Source organism: Bos taurus, chromosome 8, assembly GCF_002263795.3.
Source record: "Bos taurus isolate L1 Dominette 01449 registration number 42190680 breed Hereford chromosome 8, ARS-UCD2.0, whole genome shotgun sequence".
NCBI lineage: Eukaryota > Metazoa > Chordata > Mammalia > Artiodactyla > Bovidae > Bos > Bos taurus.
The window spans coordinates 94,677,587-94,701,608 of record NC_037335.1 but is presented as its reverse complement, the minus strand read 5'-3'; the positions used below and the strand labels follow the sequence as shown (position 1 = coordinate 94,701,608).

General features: G+C 46.3%; 1 protein-coding gene across 6 annotated transcripts in view; it reads left to right on the top strand.

The window, feature by feature from the left end:
* ABCA1 (ATP binding cassette subfamily A member 1) overlaps nucleotides 1-24,022 on the top strand; it is a 137,232-nt gene that overhangs the window by 36,241 nt on the left and 76,969 nt on the right. For all 6 annotated transcript variants that reach the window (XM_024995844.2, XM_010808222.4, XM_059889170.1 and 3 more), the window contains 2 exon segments: nucleotides 5,600-5,741; nucleotides 7,381-7,499. In XM_024995844.2, coding sequence (XP_024851612.1) covers nucleotides 5,600-5,741; nucleotides 7,381-7,499 — 261 coding nt within the window.

Genomic DNA, 24,022 nt, shown 5'->3' with positions numbered 1-24,022 from the left:
GTAATTATCCAGCTCCATCCACAGCCCATCAGCCCCATCAGTTCAGTTCAGTTCAGTTCAGTCTCTCAGTCGTGTCCAGCTCTTTGTGACCTCATAGACTGCAGCTATCCAGGCCTTCCTGTCCATCACCACCTCCCAGAACTTGCTTAAACTCATGTCCATTGAGTTGGTGATGCCATCCAACCATCTCATCCTCTGTTGTCCCCTTCTCCTCCCACCTTCAATCTTTTGCAGCATCAGGGTCTTTTCCAATGAATCAGTTCTCACATCAGGTAGCCAAAGTATTGGAGCTTCAGCTCCAGCATAGTCCTTCCTATGAATATTCAGGACTGATTTCCTTTAGGATAGATTGGTTTGATCTCCTTGAAGTCCAAGGGACTCTCAAGAGTCTTCTCCAACACCACAGTTCAAAACCATCAATTCTCTGGTGCTCAGCTTTCTTTATGGTCTCACATCCATACATGACTACTGGAAAAACCATAGCTTTGAATAGATGGGCCTTTGTCAGCAAAGTAATGTCTCTGCTTTTTATTATTCTGTCTAGGTTGGTCATAGCTTTTCTTCCAAGGAGCAAGCAGCTTCTCTAGTAGCTCAGCTGATAAAGAACCAGCCCCATAGGTGTACAGGATACAGTTCTTCAGGGAAGTGGTGGGGCTGGGGTCACATTTGAATTGTGTTCCCAGTCTGATCCCATGTATTTCAGGGCACATACTGACAGTTATTCATCTGCTAATTTGCTACACATTATATATATTCAAGTTAAAAAAAAACAGTACCTGAAAACATTCTACCAGATGTGATTTTCTGATTTTACCAAAAAGGAAAAGCACATACAAGGAAATATACACTCAATTTGTGGGCCTGGGAGGTAATTCTGCTTTTGTGTTTGGAACCTCAAAGGTTGATGAGCAAATGCACATTTGATTTTATATAAATGTTACCCTAAGCCCTGCTGATGTAACCATTTTAGGGAAAACTCAGCTTTTTCATCTGTTAGGCTAGTCTCTCTCTGGAATTATCACAAGCAAGGAAGGCAGTGTAGTGGAAATCACAGAGTTTAGTATCAGAAAAGTTGGGATTTGTTTGGATGCCACTTCCTGGCTCTGCCACTTACTGAGATTGTGATCTTGGGCAAGTTGTTGAATTTTGACCCAGATCTCTTTGAATCCAGACCACTGATTCTCAGAAATGTTGTGAAATTCCTATACCTAACATAAGACTTTTCAGTTCAGTTCAGTTCAGTCGCTCAGTTGTGTCCAACTCTTTGCGACCCCATGAATCGCAGCATGCCAGGCCTCCCTGTCCATCACCGTCTCCCGGAGTTCACTCAAACTCACATCCATCGAGTCGGTGATGCCATCCAGCCATCTCATCCTCTGTCATCCCCTTTTCCTCCTGCCCCCAATCCCTCCCAGGATCAGAGTCTTTTCCAATAAGTCAACTCTTTGCATAAGGTGGCCAAAGTACTGGAGTTTCAGCTTCAGCATCATTCCTTCCAAAGAAATCCCAGGGCTGATCTCCTTCAGAATGGACTGGTTGCATCTCCTTACAGTCCAAGGGACTCTCAAGAGTCATCTCCAACACAAAAAGCATCAATTCTTCAGCACTCAGCCTTCTTCACAGTCCAACTCTCACATCCATACATGACCACTGGAAAAACCATAGCCTTGACTAGACGAACTTTTGTTGGCAAAGTAATGTCTCTGCTTTTGAATATGCTATCTAGGTTGGTCATAACTTTTCTTCCAAGGAATAAGCGTCTTTTAATTTCATGGCTGCAGTCACCATCTGCAGTGATTTTGAAGCCCCCCAAAATAAAGTCTGACAGTGTTTCCACTGTTTCCCCATCTATTTGCCATGAAGTGATGGGACCAGATGCCATGATCTTAGTTTTCTGAATGTTGAGCTTTAAGCCAACTTTCTCACTCTCTTCTTTCACTTTCATCAAGAGGCTTTTTAGTTCCTCTTCACTTTCTGCCATAAGGGTGGTGTCATCTGCATATCTGAGGTTATTGACATTTCTCCTGCAATCTTGATTCCAGCTTGTGCTTCTTCCAGCCCAGCGTTTCTCATGATGTACTCTGCATATAAGTTAAATAAGCAGGGTGACAATATACAGCCTTGACGTACTCCTTTTCCTATTTGGAACCAGTCTGTTGTTCCATGTCCAGTTCTAACTGTTGCTTCCTGACCTGCATATAGGTTTCTCAAGAGGCAGGTCAGGTGGTCTGGTATTCCCATCTCTTTCAGAATTTTCCACAGTTTATTGTGATAAAACTTTTGCCTTCCATCAATGCAGTTCTTGCAGCTTTATTTCCTGTTCTCAGCACTTTCTAGGGACCTGGCTAGAAGGGCAGAGAGTTAAACTGATGCTTGCAGAGGTGTCTTGTCTCTGGGAGCAAGGGGTTGGTATATAATTCTTCCCCATTAATCTTTCCCAGTTTGACCCAGACCCATGAAAATCCTAATCGCTTCCCTGGATCATGAGAGTCCATCATCCTGTGTACCTGATGCCAAATCCTCATCCTGGTTTTGTCTGGAAATCAGATGGGACATGACACATGGGGAAGGGTGTGCCCACACCCACTGGGCTATAGTCTGAAGCACCTTGTCAGTGTGCTGGACCAGCACCACCCTGTCTTTGGTGCCAGCATTTCCTGGAGGTTAAAAGGGGACAATCCCTTGGTCCTTCGAGTATTTGGTTGGGATACATAAATCTCCCCTGAATGAGGAGCAGCTGACTCAGGCAAGGGACCTTGTTTGGTTTTCCTTGAACTATTAACAGGGAGATAAGGGGATTAACTGAGTAAATGCTCAAGAGGCCAGAGTCCCTGCAGAGGACCAGATCTTGTTTCATCCTTGTTTTGGATGTTGCTTCTCTGGTTGGTATGTGGACAGAAGAAAAAGACAGATAAAAGGACCCCAGTAAGGAAAGTTATGACCAACCTAGATACCATATTCAAAAGCAGAGACATTACTTTGCCAATAAAGGTCCGTCTAGTCAAGGCTATGGTTTTTCCTGTGGTCATGTATGGATGTGAGAGTTGGACTGTGAAGAAGGCTGAGCACCAAAGAATTAATGCTTTTGAACTGTGGTGTTGGAGAAGATTCTTGAGAGTCCCTTGGACTGCAAGGAGATGCAACCAGTCCATTCTGAAGGAGATCAGCCCTGGGATTTCTTTGGAAGGAATGATGCTAAAGCTGAAACTCCAGTACTTTGGCCACCTCGTGCGAAGAGTTGACTCATTGGAAAAGACTCTGATGCTGGGAGGGATTGGGGGCAGGAGGAGAAGGGGATGACAGAGGATGAGATGGCTGGATGGCATCACTGACTCGATGGACGTGAATCTCAGTGAACTCCTGGAGTTGGTGATGGACAGGGAGGCCTGGCGTGCTGCAATTCATGGGGTCGCAAAGAGTCAGACACGGCTGAGCGACTGATCTGATCTGATCTGATTGAAATGCAAAATGTCGCAAGTCCTGGCTATGGGTGAACTTCTGGGGAGACTCTGTTAGCCCATTTGCATGAAAATGTAAACTGAAAAAAATGGGTTTATGCCTTAGAGGGAGGTGGGGGCTGTGAGATGGAAGGAGTGCTCCTAGCTGGGCAGGTGTTGAGGAAGTATTGTTGTAGGCTGGCCACCAAGTGCTGCAGTAACTCTAATGGGCCCATTCGCTGATCCTTACCCTGTGCCAGGGACTCATACTTTGCCTATAAAAACTCATGTAATACTTACTATGGCTCTGTGAAATGGGTTCTATTGTTATCACCATTTTATAGATGAAGAAATTGAGGCTTTAAGGGGTCACTGACTTGACCAAAGTCTCTGTTTAGCAAGTTGCAGAAACTGTTGGTCTAACCCTAAACCCTGTGAAGCTCTATGGCTCTTCACCACCTACAGCCTTGGTTCTTAATGACTGTCAACTCTTTGGGGGTCACAGGTAATCCTGAGAATATGATGAGTGCTGGAGCCTCGGCCTTTCTGTCACAGGAATCCACACATGCTTGGACTCAAGTTAAGAGACTCAGGTTCCAGGGCACATTTATCTTGATCTGCTTAAGCAACTCCATGGCTCATGTCCATGAACCAAACTGTATTTTGATGCCTCTCACAAGTCCCTGTACATGCAGTCCTGCTGTTTGTAAGAAGCTCCTCTGTAGTGAAGGGAAGGGAAAGAGAGGAGATGGCCTGCAAGAGGGGGCTTGTTGTTTTGGTGGATAGAGAAGCAGCAACAGCAGCTAATGTAGCTTCACAGATGACATTTGATCCTAAGTCAGCACCTTCATCGAGTGCCTTTGAGGAGCTTGGGAACTAGTAGAGAAGGTGAACAGAGGTCCACAGGGGACAGTAATGGGGGTGATGAGAAGAACCAACAGATAAAGGAGTTGTTCAGTTGCTAAGTCATGTCCAACTCTTTGTGACCCCATGGATTGCAGCGCACCAGGCTCCTCTGTCCTTCACTGTCTCCCGGAGTTTACTCAGATTCATGTCCGTTGTGTTGGTGATGCCATCCAACCATCTCATCCTCTGTTGCTTCTTCTCCTCCTGCCTTCAGTCTTTCTCAGGATCAGGGTCTTTTGCAATGAGTCAGCTCTTTGCATCAGGTGGTCAGAGTATTAGAGCTTCAACTTCAGCATCAGTCCTTCCAATGAATATTCAGGGTTGATTTCCTTTAGGATTGACTGGTTTGATCTCCTTGCTGTCCAAGGGACTCTTAGGAGTCTTCTCCACAACCACAATTTGAAAGCATCAATTCTTTGGCGCTCAGCCTTCTTTATGGTCCAGCTCTCACATCCATGACTACTGGAAAAACCATAGCTCTGACTATATGGACCTTTGTCAGCAAAATGATGTCTCTACTTTCTAATATAATGTCTAGGTTTGTCATAGCTTTTCTTCCAAGGAGCAAGCATCTTTTAATTTCATGGCTGCAGTCACCATCCACAGTGATTTTGGAGCCCAAGAAAATAAAATCTGTCACTGGTTCCATTGTTTCCCCTTCTATTTGCCATAAAGTGATGGGACTGGATGCCATGATCTTAGTTTTTTTTTTTTTTTTTTTTAATATTGAGTTGTAAAGGAGACCACAGGTATAAGGGAAGGAACATGACTGAGATCACAGAAGCATGGGTTCTACCCCTGGTTCTGCCCACTGAGTCCCTGAGTGTTCTTCATCAGCCACTTTATCTCACGATGGTTTCTTCTTTCAAATATGAAGGAAGAGGATTAAGTCATCACCAGGGTCTCTCTGTGTCTCGAAAGGGTGAAGTGGGTGGTGGAAGGTGAAGGAATGAGGGTCTCATACTTGCTGCCCTCCAGGCACCTTCTGTGTACGATCTGGTCACTTCTCCAAAGCTGGTGTCATGAATCCAACCCTACAGATGATGTCAGGCAGATTAAGAACTGCTATCTGATGCCACATTTCCCACTCATGATCAGTCGATGGTTGCAGATTTCTGGGATTCAGAGAATGGGACAGGTTTGGGATGGAACAATGTTTGGGTGGAACCAAAAGAGAAAAAGATTGCTATCAAGTCCCAAATCCTTCAAAGCATTAATGTTTCTCCTTGTGTTTTTCTCTTCCTCAATTTCAACAGGCCACTTTCCAAACAAAGCCATGCCTTCTGCAGGAACACTTCCTTGGGTTCAGGGGATTATCTGTAACGCCAATAACCCCTGTTTCCGTTATCCAACTCCTGGTGAGGCTCCGGGAGTTGTTGGAAACTTTAACAAGTCCATGTAAGTACCGGATCAGGTTTTCTTTCCCAAACTTGTCAGTTAATACTTCTTCTTTCCTTTCTCAGACTCCGGGGAATTTTAAATGGTTGGGTTTGAGTGAAGGTGCTTTTGTGAAAGTTTATGTGATAAAGTCCAAAGAATGAGACCAGGGAGAATTGCTGCCAAAATTTAAAACATTGTAAGCTCATTTTGGTACATTTTTTATATAGCTGACAGTTCTGTGGTTGGGGGCCTTTCCTTAAAAAACTGGCAGGTTAGAGAGGTAGGGAGAGGGGAGGAGAGGGTGAGATGTAAGGAAAGAGTAACATGGAAACTTACATTACCATATATAAAATAGTTAGCCAATGGGAATTTGCTGTATGGCTCAGGAAACTCAAACAGGGACTCTGTATCAACCTGGAGGGGTAGGGTGGGGAGGGAGATGGGAGGGAGCTTCAAAAGGGAGGGGATATATGTATACTTATGGTTGATTCATGCTGAAGTTTGACAGAAAACAGCAAAATTCTGTAAAGCAATTATCCTTCAATAAAAAAAATAATTAAAGAAAAAGAAAAAAACCCCCAAAAACCTGGCAGGTAAGTAGAGAAGGGAGACACGCACATCAGCCTCATGCATTAATGAGCAAACACTTATTTAGCAAACGTTTATTGTGTGTGGGAGACCGCTGGTCCAGAAGTTGGGATATAGAGGTGTGTAGAGGATGTGGCCTGTCCTCAGGGAGCTCAGCCAAGGCTGGGGGAGCTTGGTCCTTTCTGCTCCCGGATCTCCTTTCTTCCTTCATGGGTGCCCTGTCACACTGCAGTGTCTGTCCTTCTGTCTACAGGTCTTTTTTGGCCCTGGGTGTAAGCTCCCTGAAGGGCATCTTTCATCACTTTTGTATTCCTGGCTCATGGTTTCAACAACAGACATAGGTAGGGCTGTGTAAGTGTTTGCCAAATGAGCCATTGAAGATTCTTGGAAGACACAGAAGCATGGCAGGAGTTAGAAAGGACTAAAGGCTGCAGGAGACGCAGCAGGACAGTTCTGAGGAGACTGAGCCAGGCAGGCAGGGCTCCATCACAGCATGCGTGGGCCTTAGGCTTCGAGACTTTCATGAGCCCCTTTTTCCGTGAAACAGCATTAAAAATTTTATTTTTTAACTGTGTTGGGTATAAAGATTAGTATATTCCGGACTAAATTAATGATATGCATTCATTCAGAAATTTTTTCCTGATTTTAAAAGAAATTTAAAAATGTTGTGGACCCCTAAGTGTATCCTGGGCCTTAGGCACTGTGTCTGCTGTGTTTCATGGATAAGTTGGTCCTGGGGGCCTGTGTGTGTGTGTGTGTGTGTTTGCACGCGCATGTGCATGTGAGGGAGCGCTTCCTGCAGAGGCAGCATGTGGACTGGGCCTTGAAGGCTGGTAAGATTTGGTTGTACGGATACATGAGGATGAGTGTTTGGGGCAGGGTGGGTGGGTGGATGGGTGGGTTGGAGCATAGCATCTCAGAGGCTGGGTGAGGGGGCAGCTGGAGTGGGTCAGGGGTGGCCTGCAGGGTCCCTGCAGCCAAGCTGGGTGTTCCTGGCAGATACTTTGTTCGAACTGGAGAGACAGCTGGTCTAACCAGGACGTTTCTGCTTTTCTTGCTCCCCCTGCAGTGTGTCTCGCCTGTTCTCAGACGCTCGGCGGCTTCTCTTGTACAGCCACAGAGACACCAGCATGAAGGACATACGCAAAGTTTTGAAGACGTTATACCAGATCGAGCGTTTCAGCTCACGTAAGCAAAATCCGTCTGTGAATTGGCTCATAATCGGAAATGAACCTGCACCGGGGAGAGACAGCAGCTGACGCGTCCTGGCACTTGTTCCTTTTAGCTCTTCCCTGTGGGGTTTTCCTCCTCAGTGGCTAGGCTGTAAGGCCTCTCTGCAGGATGTATTTGAGAAGAAAATACAGAGATTATGAGTGCCCTGGCCTCCTCTGGGGACATAAAAGAAACCCCCTAGAGAGGAATGGCACTGGCCTGGCTTATGGACAGTTGGGGTGCAGGTTGCTGCCAACCTCATTTTATGGAGATGGCCATATGGTTGCCGTGAATGGGCAGATGCTTCTGTGCATATAAGAGCAGATAAAGTTGCAACTTGATATGGATAAGTGAAAGTTAAGCATTCACTTCTAAAAGAAAAACTCAGTTCATCATCCCACTAGTCATTTGATTTAGTCAATGAGCATTTGAACCTCTGATCTCTAAAAAGTGACATGCTTATCTCTGATCTGGTGAGGGCCTGGGCAGTTTATTGCCATCTAGGAAGTGGCTGAGAGCAGGCAGCCTGCTGGCCGAGGCGCTGGCTGCAGAAGTCACCATGGAGCAGCCTTCCAGGCAGTGGCCAACCGGGGGATGGGGGTGGTGGGAGCATGCCCCCAGGTGTGGGTTGTGATGGCCTGCATGGTCTGTAGAGAATTCAGAAGCGGTAATGAAGCTGACTAAGAGTCAGTCGCTTTTTATCGTCTCCATGCACTGGTGGTTCTAAACAGTGTTGAGTGATAAATTACCCCATCACCAGTCAGCTGCCACCACTGCTCCAGGAAAGTGCTTTTTTCTTAGTTCGGTGTTTGGGAGGAATAGGTGGGCTGGCTTTTGCTGAGAGGCCTCCCAGTTTGCTATCCACTTGGTGAAAACAGAAATAGTGTAAAGTGCTGGAGTTTAAACCAGGCTTGTATTGGAGCTTTCTCTTGGGTGGCTGGACTGTGCTTTACCTGGAGGCAAACTGTATGGGAAGTGGTGAGCGGGAGGTGTCGTTTCACAAGAAAAACAAGTGTGGCCGTGCCTGGGCTCCGGGTCAGCTCTGAGGAGCTTGCAGCTGCTCTGCTCCTAGGTGCATGGCCAGGCCATCTGGATGCCATTGCCTTGCCCTGTAGGCCCCCATCCTGCACACCTGTCTGTCCCAGCACAGGACGCAGAGAGACAACCACCACCACTCAAGGCATTTGTCTTTCCTGATCTGCAGGGGGCCCCCTGCCTGGTAGACCAGAGGCAGTCAGGGTTATTTCTTCTACTGCAGAGACAGCGGGACCCAGAGGAAAGAGTGCTACAGTGTATTATTTTGTAGCTTGGTGACTTTGTGAATAAGTCCTTTCAGGCCTTTTGGGGCCACACTTCTCAGCTGTAAAATGGAGCCAGTAGGAGAACTTTAGCTCATAGGATTGTTGTGAGGAGTAGAGGAGTTGAAACATGTAACTGCTTAAAAACTGCATCTGGCACCAAGTAAACACTTAATGAATATGAGCTATGATGATTTTGGAGTGCTATCTTGGCCAGGATGTTTAACCTCTCCACGCCTGAATTTCTTCAGCTATGAATAATAGGTAACTTGCAGTGTGAACTGTGAACCTCACACAGTGTCTGGCGCATAGTAGATGTTCAATAAACAGGAGCCGATTTTACTCCTGTGCATCAGTAATGTATTTCTGAGCACCTGGCCTTGCTCTTCTGCCTTCCACTGCATGGCTGGAGAAAGGGACTGTGAATGGGGCACAGGGCGGGGAGTAGTTTCAGATCTCGGTGGGTGCTTCCTAAGACACATATAAACTAGAGACATGAGTCAGGGTTGAGAAAAGAAGCCAAACCTGCATTCAAACAACTTTCTCTCCACAGCTCTGAAGAGAGATCTCTGATTATGGTTGTCTCCTGTCACAGCTTATCTCTCCGTTCACCTTTGTCTGCCCTGCAGCTACTTCTTAGGGCCACTTCTGCCCTGCAGCTTCCACCTTTCTTGGCTCTCTTATAGCGCTGAGCCCAGCCTCAGTCCAGAGGGAGATGTAGAGAAATGTTGCTTCTTCCGAGGTGGAATCAGTAACTTTTTGCTGAATTTGAATAACACTCTAGATTTCAGAGGGGTTTCCCAGGTGGCACCAGTGGTAAAGAACCCGCCTACCAATGCAGGAGATGTAAGAGACGTGGCTTTGATCCCTGGGTCAGGAAGATCCCCTGGAGGAGGGCATAGCAACCCACTCCAGTATTCTTGACTGGAAAATCCCATGGACAGAGGAGCCTGGAGGGGCCTGGAGGGCTATAGTCCATAGGGTCACAAAGAATCAGACACGACTGAAGTGACTTAGCACGCACACATGCATGCACTATATTTCAGAGAGTCCAAGGCTGGGGTATATCAGTGTAGATCCTGACTTGGAGACCTCTGTTTCTCTGCAGTGAAAGCCCTACTCAGAGCATGATGGGCTCAGCTCTCTTGTGCTGTCACACTGCAGATGGACAGGATCTTTGGTTGGATTCCTGCCCCCATCAACTTTCTCTGCCTACCCCAGGGATGGCAGGTGGCAGGGACCTGCCTCTCCCACAGCAGCTCATTTTGGGTATTGGCAGAATACCCAAAATTAGAATATTGGTATTCTAATTATCAGAATATATTCACTGATCTTCCGTACCTCCCAGAGAAAGAGGCTAACCTATTTCCCTTGAAGTGTTTATAGACAACTCTTGTGTTTCTTTCCCTCTCTTCCTGAAATCTGTTGTCTTTTTAGGCTAAAAGTCCTCCATTCCTCTTCTGGAATGTCTACCACACCCCCCACTTCCTGATTTCTGCCTCTCAGAGGAGGCAGTTGGTTGTGTTTCAGTGTTTGTCTTTCTTGAAGTTTATCAGAAATTACAACAGTCTTCCAGCACAGAGCAGGAAGGGACTTTCACTCTCTTGCTCTGAGCACCATATTTCTGTAATGTAGCCTTGGATTGCATGAGGCTTTTTGGCATCCACGTCACACAGTTGACTCATTCACCACGTGCAGTCAACCTGAGCTGCAGAGCCTTTTAAATACAGAGTATCGCAAGTTACTTGTTCTCCATTTCTGAATTGTGCTGTTGGCTTTTGAACCTAAAGGGAGAATATCTATCTCTTTTCTGTTTTACATTTTTAGATTCCCTATGTCATCTCTTCCTACTCAAACTGTTTCAGATTCTGTTTCTGCCATGTATTATATTTACTAGTGCTGCTTGTTCCCTGTCATGTAGAAATTTGATAAATAGCTCTATTTGTTCTCATCCAAGTCGTTGGTGGTTGTGGGACCAGCGTTGGAGGTTTGGATCAGTCTGCTGGAGACTAACAGCCCCTTTGGACAGTGCCATTCAGGCTGTTACAGACCTACCAACCCATGTCGTCTTTGTGCTGGGCACCAGGCTCCTGTGATCTGGTTAGAGGACTTGTCTTGTTCTTCCTTTTCACTTCACCTGCTAACTCCATTGATACATCCATGGATAATTTGTGGATAGGGGGATGTCTGCTCAAATACTCTTTTCTAGTCCCATGGTTTACTGGGCTAGGGCATTGTTTTATTTCCACTTGTTGGATGAGACCTTAGACGTCCGTTAGTTCATTTATAGACAAATGGGTTGATTGAATCAAATGTTCAGCCAGTATTTATTGAACACTTGTATGTCCCAACCAGTGTTCTAGGTGCTGAGACATAGAGGTGTACAGAACAAATACGGCCCCTGTCCATATGGAACTTCTATTCTAGAAAAAAGACTGTGATCCAGCCAGGGGTGGGGGAGGGACTTTCCCAAATTTCCATAGCTACCGGAGGGATATTCTGGGAATGGAATACAGCTAAAGCTCTGCTGCTCCATGCAGTGCTCTTTCTACAGTGCTCTCTCATTCTGTTCTAGCTGTTCCTTTAATCTCCCACCTGGGAAGATCTCCAGTTCAAGAGTTAAGTCACAGTCAAGCTGTCATATCCTTGAAACCATCCTTATAAGCACGTGCAGGAAGCTTTACAGAGGGGCCTCACTCAGTTTTCTCATCACTGGAACTTTTTGGACATTTTGTTTTCTTCCTAAATGTATATCCATCCCGGTTGGACAGGGATTAAATTACATTTGGGAGTCTAGGTGAGGAGCATTCACTCTTCTTAAGTCCCCGTCATGACTCCAACCCAGTGGAAATGTAAAAGTTGCACAAGTTCTCAAAAGCTCTAGAAAAAGTGACAGGTCTAGATTCTGTCTTTCTGAGATGCAGTCTGGCAAGAAAGAGCATTTCTTTAAGTGAATCTTGTATGATATCTGAGATGGTTTTGAGCAGTACACAGATGACAACTTTTAATTTTAACTCACCTCAAAATAATTGCACAGTATTATTGCTTAGGAGGCTGTTAAATAGGGAAAAATTACTTAAAGTTAATTTAAAGACAATATCATTTTATGTGGGTGTGGTGAAACTTGTGTGAGTAGTTTTATAGAGATGGGAGACTGGAAATTGCTGCTGTAAAAGAAAGCATTTTGGGTTTTGTATTAAGATTTGTTTGGGAGGTGTGATGTCACCAAGATGGTAAAAATAGGTCTTTGCTCCCCCCACAAAAAGAATCCTTTGGGGAACAAAATCAGGCTCTGTCCCTCATTAAGTGTGAAACTTGGGCATGCTTTGATTTATTCTGACCCTCAGTTTACCTGAAAAATGGAGATCAGGTATTCTGTGGGTTGTGTGTAGTTGCTCAGTCGTGTCTGATTCTTTGGACTGTAGCCCGCCAGGCTCCTCTGTCCATGGGGATTCTCCAGGCAAGAATACTGGAGTGGGTTGCCATGCCCTCCTCCAGGGGATCCTCCCAAACCAGGGATCGAAACCATTTCTCCCGCCTTGCGGGAGGATTCTTTACTATCTGAGCCACCAGGGAAGCCCTGTGGGTTGTTGAACATTACATCAGATGACATTGTGTGGATGGATGACTGATAGCGAGGTCATAGCACACAGCTGACATGGAATTAATCTGAGTCAGTTTACCTCCCCATCTGTTTCTGGCTACCTGTTTGGCTTTGCCAGTTTGTTAATCTTATTTGGGCCTCAGCTTCCCTTGCCTTGAAATTGGGACTTCGGCGAAATAACCTGAACATATTGCCTCTTGGAAACTTGGTACCTGGGTGGGGGATCACCTGGGACTGAGCAGTGCTGTGGGCTGGCCCCTGCTTGTGGCCCCTGGAGGGCAGGGTTGGGCCTTGTTTGTAACTCTGTCCCAAGCATCAGCAAGATAGCACAGTACAATCAGGCACAAGGCAAGCAGCCAGGGAATCTTTGCGGAATGAAGGTGAGAGATGATACCTGTCCTTTCTCCTTCACAGAGTATTTTGAGGGTCAAATGAAAGCACCTTGAAAAGTATAAAATCCCAGCACATGTCATTTTCAAGTTGATCCATTGTGTGAACCCAGGTCCCCAGGGGTTTCAATTAATAATAATGACAAAAAAGTCTTAAGAACAATCTTGGCTTGCTTTGCTTTCTTCTACAAGGTTTACTTTCCAGAAAAAGTGAAGATGCTCAGTTGTGTCCGACTGGGATCCCATGGACTCCTCTGTCTATGGAATTTTCCAGGCAAGAATACTGGAGTGGGTTACCATTTCCTAGAAAGCCTGCTATGAGTCTTGAAGTGGATTGAAGTGGATTTACTGAGAAGCTAAAGGAGTTTCACTTTCAGAACTCCTTTCCAAGGCCCTGGTAGGGATCTCAGCAATCAAAACTTGCCGAAGTAGGATGTTTAAAAAATACTGTTTTTCTTAAAGAGAGCCCTCTAAACTGTGTCAGCCTCAGGCTTCACACAGCAGCCCTCCAGAGACTTTGGGGCATGGGAAGGACTGTCTTCTTCCCTGGCCTCTTCCTCCACACCACCCTCCAGGCTTGTGCACCACTCCAGCCTCCTCTTGGGAATCTGGCATTTTCCAGTGGAATGACCAGCAGGCTGGCCAGAACTAAGGCCTTTTGGATGGGGCCAGAGCTGCTCAGATCAGGACTGGGCTGGGGAAGGAGGTGTCCCTTTGTTTTCTTCTTCACCTTTTACTGTTTATTTCCTTTGTGCTGTGCTGTGCTTAGTTGCTCAGTTGTGTGCAACTCTTTGTGACCCCATGGAGTGTAGCTGGCCAGGCTTCTCTGTCCATGGGGATTCTCTAGGCAAGAATACTGGAGTGGGTTGCCCTCCTCCAGGGGATCTTTCCAACCCAGGGATCAAACCCAGGTCTCCGGCATTGCAGGCAGATTCTTTACTATCTGAGCCACGAGGGAAGTCCTTATTTCCTTTAGAACTATTTAAAATGAGTTGCTCACTGATACCTAATGGGCTCATTAGCTTGCTTCCTGCTGGATGTTTCTGTTCAAACATTGATTTTGCTCCAGTGCCTTGCTCCTTTCTTGAATCCTGGCATCTGGACTACAGCTTTCCTTCATCTCTATGGCAACATGGGCTTGGACCCTCTCGAGTTTATACCATATGTAGTGGTTAATGACTTCCCTGGTGGCTCAGACGGTAAAGCATCTGTCTACAATGTGGGAGACCTGGGTTTGATCCCTGAGTCAGGAAGTTCCATGGAGAAGGAAATGGCAACCCACTCCAGTACTCTTGACTAGAAAATCCCATGGATGGAGGAGCCTGGTGTCCATGGGGTCGCAAAGAGTCGGACACGACTGAGCGACTTCACTTCACTTCAATTCACTTCAGTGGTTAATACTTCCTACTTGGCTGGAAGTTGGGAGGGGCACCTCCTGGGGTGGGCCACCCTCACATCTCCTGCAAGAAGTTCCCCAGCTCGCTACTGTCTCTCATTTTCGTAGGTAGCTGGGCTCTTGTCTCCTGGGCTCTTGTCTCTTGTCTCTTAACCCTAGATGCTCCCTCAGCCTCCCCATTTCTTATGCTGGTCCAGGGACAATTCCTTGGCGTGAAGTTGTTGTTCAGTCGCTCGGTTGTGTCCAACTCTTTGTGACCCCATGGACTGCAGCATGCCAGGCTTTCCTATCCTTCACTATCTTCCGGAATTTGCTCAAACTCATGTCTATTGAGTTGGTGGTGCCATCCAACCATCTCATCCTCTGTCGACCCTTTCTCCTCATGCCCGTAATCTTTCCCAGCATCAGGGGCTTTTCTAAAGAGTCAGTTCTTTTCATCAGGTGGCCAAAGTATTGGAGCTTCAGCTTCAGCGTCAGTCCTTCCAATGAATATTCAGGGTTGATTTCCTTTAGGATTGACTGGTTGGATCTCCTTGCAGTCCAAGGGACTCTCAAGAGTCTTCTCCTTCTTGGCTTGAGGAGGCACTGTTGTTTCTCTATCATTATCCACGGTGGCCTGGTGCAGTGGACAGGGCTCTGGCTTCTGTCCTGTAGCTGGAGGGCCAGACCCCAATCTCCCCTGTGCATGAGATTCAGCAGCTTTCATTCTCAGCCAAGATCTTAGGTCTCTATATGTCTGGCCCTGTCTCACATTATAGCCATAGCAGTCCTTTTAACAGAAGCCCAGTAGGTACTGGGGCTTCCTTTGTGGCTCAGCTGGTGAAGAATCCACCTGCAATGTGGGAGACCTGGGTTCAATCCCTAGGTTGGGAATATCCCCTGGAGAACGGAAAGGCTACCCTCTCCAGTGTTCTGACCTAGAGAATTCCATGGTCACAAAAAGTCAGACACGACTGAGCACTTTTGCTCACTCACTCAGTAGGTGCTATGTGGGACTTCAGAAGATCGTTTTTCTGGACCTGCTGAATTGGACCAAGTGAGGTAGGTGGGGACAGTTAAGGGAGGTCTTTCAGGCTTTACTTAGGCTGCCAGGTCACACGTTTCTGAGGATGCCATGTATACTGCAGTCCGTGTGAATGACACTTCCCATGAGAACAGTGCTCCATGAAGTTGGGCGCCTTAGTTCAGCTTCCCCTGATGAGGACTAGGTTTACAACTGTCTCCCCACAGCTCCTGATTCAAGGGCTTCTGTAATGCCTTCTCTCCAGAGGGCATCCTCTGAAGCTCATGAGAACTTTGCCAGGAAAGAAGAGCAAGGAAGAACTTTGGGCACTCTGTCGCTGCACTGGAGATGTCCCTTTGGAAGACATCCCATATTGTTGAGGTCAAGGGTCAGAAGAGGGAAGGACTGGAGGGGAGGCCTGGGGCAGCACTGATCCTGACCTGGCTCTTGAGTCTGTCCATCCTTTCAGCAAGACTTTTGAGTGTCAGTGGTCTGGCTGTTATTTGCTATGTATTCATGTTACAAATCTGGCTTGTTTGGCTTTTTTGATGTGGCTCTGACCAAGAGTTTTGTGAAAAAAGTTCTGAGGGTTATGCTGGTGTTTACTTAGGGAAATGAATCATAACTTTCTGGCTGTTGGGTTTACAGGTAATACTGAAAACTCACTGCATGGACCTTTAATTCTACTTTAATCTTTGAAAGAAAGACCTGATCCCCTGAGGGCAGGACAGGCTTTAGTGACATGGCAAGGTAGCTGGCTGTGGCAGGGAGTTGAGGGAAGGAGGTTGTAAAATTATCATCTTGTAAACATCCACTTGGCAGCCAGACTGCCTTGGTCCGGATCCCGGCTTTGCTTAGTGACTGTGTGACCTTGGATAATTCTGTGTCTTTGTGTCTCAGTTTTCTCAAATGGAGGTAACAGTCCTCCCTCAGGGCTATCATGGGGAATCATGAGCTAATAAGCATAAAGCATTGAGCACAATAAGGCACATCATAAGCACCTTATTTATACTTCAGTTCATTATATGACCATCATGTGAGATAGGGAATTTTGTTCCTCTTTGTGTACACAAAGGAGCTGAAGTTCAGAGAGGCTAAGGAAGCACAGCTGGCAAAGGGCGAGAAAAGGACTAGAACTCCAGACTTTGACTCCCTGCTAGTACGTTATTACCGTCTATAGAGAGCAGCCAAGGGTAGCCAGAAAATTTCTCAGGTCGCAGGATACTGGGCATGGATGGACTGGGATCAGAGCGGAGACAAGAGGGCTTCCGAGAGAAATGCCAGACTTCCTCCTCTTCCTGGCTTCATGGTAATAGACATGGGTGGAACGTTCCCCAAGGCCCGTGTAGAAAGAACATCCTGTGACTCACAGCCACTTCTCCTTCCCTGCCTAACCCCTTTCCTTCCATATGAGCAGCTGCTGAAGTAGAGGCTGCAGCCTCAAACTTTGTGAGGCCCCTTATGGGTCATCTTGGGAGATCAGATGACCCGTGTGTCAACATTATATCATCAAACTGGAAATCCTTGAAATTTTTGGCTGACTGCAATTCACATCCATATGCACTTATCAGAAGTTCTGACTTGAGACCTTAGAGTTTCACAATGTGGAAGTTCCCCAGACCTGTCAAAGCCAGGCAGCATCTCAAAACCCAGCCTGTTGGTTGCCATCCAGGGCAGGGTCTGGCCCCAGCTTGGGCTGCCATCAGGGGGATGCAGTGCTGTACTGCTGTATGGAAATATTGCTCAAACTAAATTGAATCAAAGGTCAGCTCTGCCCAGACAAGAATAGAAAGCACAATTGTACTCGACTACTGGACGGCATGTACCACACGAAATCAGACTGCCTTTAGAGAGTTTGGATTGTTAACATCAAGAATAGCGTTTCATGTCTCTTGCTTTTCCAGTATGAGGTTTATTTACTCTGTGGGTGGCAAAGAGCAATATGGAACTCCAGTCTGTTTCTCCTTGAAACCTTTCCATTTCTGGCACTCTCATCACTGTTGTGTTTAGGTATAGAGGGGCGATCTTAGAGTGACACTTTGTCCAACAGACTAAGTTGTACCAGGTAATGATGCCATTTTACATTTAAATATGTTATTACATTCAAGTCTTATAATGCCTTGGTATTATTATCCCCATTTTATCGATGAGGAAACAGACTCACAGGTTATGTCTTTTGCCCAAGGTGACTGAGTAAAGCCGTGAATTTAATCCGTGTCTATCTGATCTCCAGGTTCAGCATCTTTGCACCATCTCATGTTGCCACGTTGCCTTATTCCACGAGTAGCATGGCCAGCTTTTGATGGCAAAATCATTATAAAGCATTTTAAAAGAATAAAATGATTTACTTAATTCCTATATAGTTGAAAGAGCTAAAGGTGTGTAAGCCAGAGCTGATTGGGTTCAAATTTACCACTTGCTTGCTCTGTGGCCTTGAGCAGGATGTTAACATCTCTGGATCTGTTTCCTTATTTGAAAAATGGGAAAAATAATACCTTTCCCATAAGCTTGTTTTAAGGATTGTAGAAAGTAATACATACAATGTGTCTGATGCTCTGTACACGTTGATCCCCTTTTGCTGCCAACAAAGCACTACCATGTCCCTTAAGACGTGTTATTAATTTTAAAAATAAGAGAAACTTAAACAATTTATACCTTATATATGAACAATTCTTCCTAATCCAGGCCTGGAAAGAACCCATTCTCAGCCCCTAATTCATAAACTTATCTTCCTTTCCCCTGTTCCCTGGCTTCTCAGGGCCCTGCAGGCTGATTCTGATCCCTCACTCGTGGTGCTAAGAGCCTCTGGCCTCATTTTTAAGCAAAACACATGAATTCCTCCAACTCTCCTCTTTCTTCCCAGATCATTTTCTGTTGGCCCATTCTGTTTGATTTGGTCTCTCTGTTTCTGGACTGTGTTTCCTCCTATTTTGATCTCACCTTCTCTCTGTTCCTTGCCTTTTCCGGGCATCCTCCCCTTCCTTTCTACCTCCCTGGCCTTCAAAGGGGCCTCCATGAGGTGGTCACCCAGCTATTTTTTTGCTTTGTCTGATGATGGCTTCTTGTCTCTTCTTCTCTTTCTCTTTAGGTCTAGAACTCCCTGGGGCTAATGCTACCTCTTCAGTGTTATCTTTCTTTTCCTTCTGGGCCTCCCAAGCCAGCCTGACTGTACCTCCCATGCCCACTGCATTTACAGAGCTCCTGACCAGTGTGAACAGCTCACCCACTCTCTCCCTCTGGGGCCACAGTCTCCACTGGCTGTTTGGAGGCCTGTTTACCATTCAGCTTCTTATCAGCTGTCATGAATCCTTGTTCCAGGGGCTCCTGACCACTTCTTCCACCTTGACCCCTTCTCAGTAAGACAGGTATGCCATTGCCTTAGCAGATGGATCCAGGAAAGATGTGTCAGGTCTCTTCCCATCCCCTGATTTCAGTGTTGACCGATTCTGTAGTGGCAGAGCGGGCTGGGAGGTTCACAGCTCTGTTCTGACCTTCTGTCCCTGTCCTCTTGGAAGGCAAGGGCAGGGATCCTGTCTTTGTACAGCATCTCTTTTATTACAGATTCCTGCCTTCAAGGAGCACTGAGAAATATTACTACTTGGAACTACAGCTCTAGTGTTTTGACTTCAGTAGCTGTCTAGAAATTTGTTGATTAATTAATTAATCAAATTAATCAAATTCCATTCTATGTAGAATAAGGACTATGTAGTTCCTGGAGCTGTGATGGTCCCGTGGGTCTCAGAAGACTCTGGCTTCCCCAGGACTTGCAGATATCAGGAAGCACAACCCTAAATATTGTAGTTTCTCTAAGGAACTCTTCACTTGTGTCATCTACGACTTTATCAACATTTGTTTTGTTTTGAACTTGTTTAATTTCTCCACTTGTATTTTCTGTTTGGGCAAATTCCAGGAGATAGTGAAGGACAGGGAAGCCTGGCTTGCTGCAGTCCATGGGGTCACAGAGAGTTGGATATGACTGAGCAACTGAATAACAACAAATATTCTCTTGCAGTATGTGTGAGTCAGTATTCAGGGCATTCTATACTGTCATTACTGTTTACCTAATCCACCCCCTAGTATAGCTGATCTCCATTTACAGAAAAATGTAGGGTTGGAGAGTTTAAGCCTCCAAGGGCACATAACTGGAAAATTCTGGAACTGAGATAGGAATCAGGTTAGCCAGACTCTAGAACTTGGGATCTTTCACGAGTGTGTCAGTTTCCTTGGCAAGCCCTCACTGTAGAGAAGGAAACTTCTGGGTTGGGAACCCTGGCTCAGATGAACAGCAGGAGTTCCCGAAGCTGTGTACACCCCGGCTCCCAGCCTCCTCTCATCTGCTCTAAGGAGTCACCCCAGGGAGCAGCCAGGTCACCCTGTCTTACCCCCTTCTCCAGAACCCTGAACTTCCCAGGCAAGCCCTGGTTTTCCTGGGGAGGGTCCAGCTGTCTCAGTGAAGCAGGCTGGAGCTATCCTTGAAGAAGAAAGTGGAGCCCTAGCATCAGGAAAACAAACTGAAACAACAAAAAATACCCCAGAAGACACCTGAGTATGTTTGTTCCCAGCTCTTTTCTGGCAGAGAGATGTTTTGCAGTCGTGTTTATACAAGGTCCTGCTTAAGACGAATAAAGCCAGGAGTGAGAATCTGGCCGCAGTTTCTCTAGGCCATTGCCCCTGGAATAGGGTCAGGGCTGGGAGACCCTCCTTGGGTCCTTTTAAGAAGAGTATCTGGGCCTTGGAAGCTGACATGATCTTTCTCGACTTCTCTCTCTCTCTCTTTTTTTTTTTATTTGCCTCTTCCACCCACTTCTCAAGCAGCTGATCCCTGTGGTTTCTTTTCATGTTAAACAAAAGAGACTACAGCGATCTTGAAACTGGAGCCGGGGACGGGAGGGCACTGACCGGGAGTAACCCCGCTGCAGACTCTGCTGAGGACTGCCCTCCTCCGCCTTCCTGGGCTGCTGCCCTCCCTCCTCCCTGCTTCTCTGCTCTGCTCAGGCAGGCTGGGAAGAAGCAGAAGGAACACTAAGTGGCCATGAGAGCATCCCCCCACGCCCACCCCATGTATCCCCCTGGTGCAGTGATCCTCCCCGCCACACCCTTCTCCCCTGCCATGAAAGTGTTTCCTTAGCCTGCTCAGAGAGGCCCGGCACTGAGGACTGGCAAGGAACTGAGGATTCTGTCCTGTTTGTCCTCAGCCCACAAACACACATTTCACTTGTTTTGTTCTTTGGACTCCAAGCTCCTGAATTGGTTTCTTTTTTTTTTTCCCCTCCTTTTCTTTGCCCTGCCTCCCCGCATACAAAGCAAAGCTCTCTGGAAAAGGACAGACCACTGCTGGCTTCTCCAGGCAAAACCAAGGAGGCTGATTTCAGCTGATCAAGAATTTTGGTCCACATTGGAGATATGGCAACAGGAGAGCTCTTGGGGCCTTTTGCTGGATGGTGACTTTCAATCTTCTCTTTGGGCAGCAGGGACCCATTTTTAATTTAGTGACCGGTCCAGTTCCCTGATGGCCATATTCTGTGACAGTATTTATAGCCTCTCAGTTACCCTTGTAAACTCCTGAGGCTCTTTCCCTCCAAAAGACTACTTTCACTTTCTTGATCTTTGTTTTCACAACAACTTATGAATGTTACTAGCCCATCTTACATCTAAGAAAACTGAGACCTAGAGAGATTCAGAAACGGAGAAAAGTGAGGTTCACAATTGCACAGTTAGGAAACAGCCGAGCTGGGACCTGAATTCAGATTTTCTAATGCCAGTCCAATGCCGATTTAGTTTAATCCCAAGTGTACCTTTTAGTACCAACAATAAGACGATCCCTGAGATCTTCTATAACCCACACATTACAGGTAGGAAAATCGAGGTCATGTCAGCTCACGTGGAAAGAGTTAAATGGCCAAGTAAGTGGCTGTCTTTTCCATTAAGTGTTTTCTATCTAGCGTCCAATGACTGGTTTTTCTTACTAGTCATCTTCTATCTATGCCATCCCTGCCGTGATGTTGTAGAGGTGATTATTCCCATTGATTCTCTGTAAAATGCTAGATTTCTTTATTCTTTTCTTAAGTTCTGATTAGGCAAACCAGTCAGCTTCAACCTTTTCTTCACCTTATAACAGTGTCAGCAGAAAGAATTCATAATTCTCTCTGACTCAGGAACTCAGCCAGGCAAATACATAATGCACACATACACACACACATACCTTGGATCATAAATTCAATATTGACTTGGTTGGCAAAGTCACTTCTGTTCTTGTCTATTCTGAAAGCATATACTTTAGGATCAGACTAGCATTGAAGCTAATGAGGTGTCTTTCCTGAAAGTGATGATGGTATTAGCCATCTTTATTGAGGACTTTCTTTGGTTCTAGGCTTTATGCTATGACTTCAGGTACATTTCTCTTTTAACCCTCAGCTCAGTGCAGTGAGGTAGATGCTTGTCATCCTCATTTATCCTGTTATGGACACTTCTCATGTCCTGCTTCCAGCTCCCACATGCCTGACTGTCTTCCTGACCCTGGGCTGATGTAGCTGAGGAGGTTCACTGTCTTGACCTGGTTCGTCTCACATGCATGTCCTGTTTCACCCGTCCCTACTCACAGCAGGTCATCTCAATTCATTACGTGATTCACTCTTATGTGTTCATCCACCACTGATGGGATGCCTCCTCAGTGCCAGGCACTGCTGTCCTTTTGAGTAAGTCCTGGCCCTCGAGCACTTCTGTTCTTCTGGAGAAAATGATGTGGTCCCAGACAATTGTAGCTCGGAGGAAGCATGCATAAGAGGCTATTAGGGTATGGAGGAATGGCCAACTGACCCAGCTTGAGGGCATCATGTCAGGACAGGCTTCCTGGAGGAGAAGACTCATGGCCCGAATCTTAAAGAAGGGTAGGAATCAGCTAGGGCAAGAGGAGAAGGGCCATTTCAGATATTGGGCTTTCTTGATATTATTGGCTTCTCCACTCATTTTCCTGCCAAGAAAAAAAGTGGAAAAAACTTGAGACCATAGGTACAAAATCACTGTACTCTGGCCTCACAATGTACCTCGTCCTCTTCCTTTTCCCATCCTACTCCCCACATCTTAGGTTCTGAGGAAGCTCTTCTATGCTTATCTGCTTGTGTGTTTGTTTATTCATTCAGAAACATTGAGAATCATGTGTACATAGCACTATGTCTACGGGGCGTCCTGGTCCCTGCATCATGGGAGGTCTTCCTTACCCTCTCCTCATCAGCCACAACCTCTAGAGATTTCTGGCTCTCTGTTCTTTTCCAGAACCTGGCTTCAGTCTGTTCAGCCTGACTCCCCCCTTGAAACAGATAAGCCTCATCTGGGTCAAATGCTTCCATGAGTTGCCTTCCTTTGTCTCTGTCATCCTTCGCTCTGCTTTTTCTATTGATTTGCCTTTTCATCACCCTTATCATCCTTGGGCGTTCCTTGAGGGAAATGTCTGTGTCCCTACCTTTTCTCTATACATCATTGTGGTACGCTGGTCAAGGTGAGTGAAGTAAACCCTTCTCAATAATCACAAGATTATTATCATTTTTTGAGCAACTACCATGAACCCCTTGCTCACTATTCATGCATTAGCTAATGTTAGTGAAAGTCTCTCAGTCATGTCCGACTCTTTGTGACCTCATGGACTGTAGCCCTCCAGGCTCCTCTGTCTATGGGATTCTCCAGGCAAGAATACTAGAGTGGGTTGCCATGTCTACCAGGGAATCTTCCCAACCCAAGGATCGAACCCAGGTGTCCTATATTGCAGGCAGATTCTTTACCATCTGAGCCACCAGGGAAGCATTCATGCGTTACATGCAAATATCTCTAATCCTCATACCTTTGAAAAGTGGGTACTGTTACCCTTACCTCCTAGGTCAGAAATCTTGGGCTCTGGAAGGCAAAATGAATTTCTCAAAGCCATGCAATTCATAAACACGAGAGTCCAGCATCAAAGTTAAGTTATTCTGTCCCCATACCCCTGAACTTTTCATTTCACTAATGTTTCCCAAACTTGGCTGGAATCATCATGGCAGATAAAATTCTGATGTCTGTGTCTTAGCCCCATAAGTTCTGATCATGCAGAAGTTGTTAGGGGGTGTGGCCTGGGCATTGGGATTTTTGCAAAGCCCCCTCAGGAGTCTCATGGGGACTGAGGTTGAGAAACAGTGCACACTGCACTGCCTTCCTGCGCCCATGCTGGCTGCAGCTTGGTGTTGGTGGCATGCAAATCTGAATCCATGTGTGTGGTATCCGTGTGACCAGAATGCAGGTTCTTCATATCCAGGGATCTTTGGCATTCCCTGCTGCCACCCCGTATAGCTACCTCACCACCCTGTGCGTGTGCACTGCCAAAGGTTGTTGACTGTTTAATCAGCCTCTTGGCTTTTCTGCCTCATCCAGAGGATTCACAGAGAGGTGGTTGGGGTTTGATCACATCCAGATGTTCTCATCAGCAGAGCCTGTTGCCTTAGCTGAAACGTCATGTAAACGCACTGCGCATGCTCCGTTGACTAAAGCATTGTTGCTTGTGACCTAGACCCATCGCATGTGCAGTGGAGTCAGCCTTCCACCCTTCAGCAGCCTTGCTCTGGGGGAAGGAGGTTATTCTGAATTTGTCTAGCACAGTGTCGATTCCTGCTCTGGCTTTTCACTCTCAGGAGTGGCCTGCCTGGTCACAGACCAGGTTAGCTCATGTGCATATTCTGTTCTGCCTGGGTCTCAGGGAAGTTTTTTTTTTCCCCCACTCCTCCCTTTACAGATGAGGCAGTGGAGACACAGCTAGGTGAGATGCCCTGGCAAGTAAATGGATGCG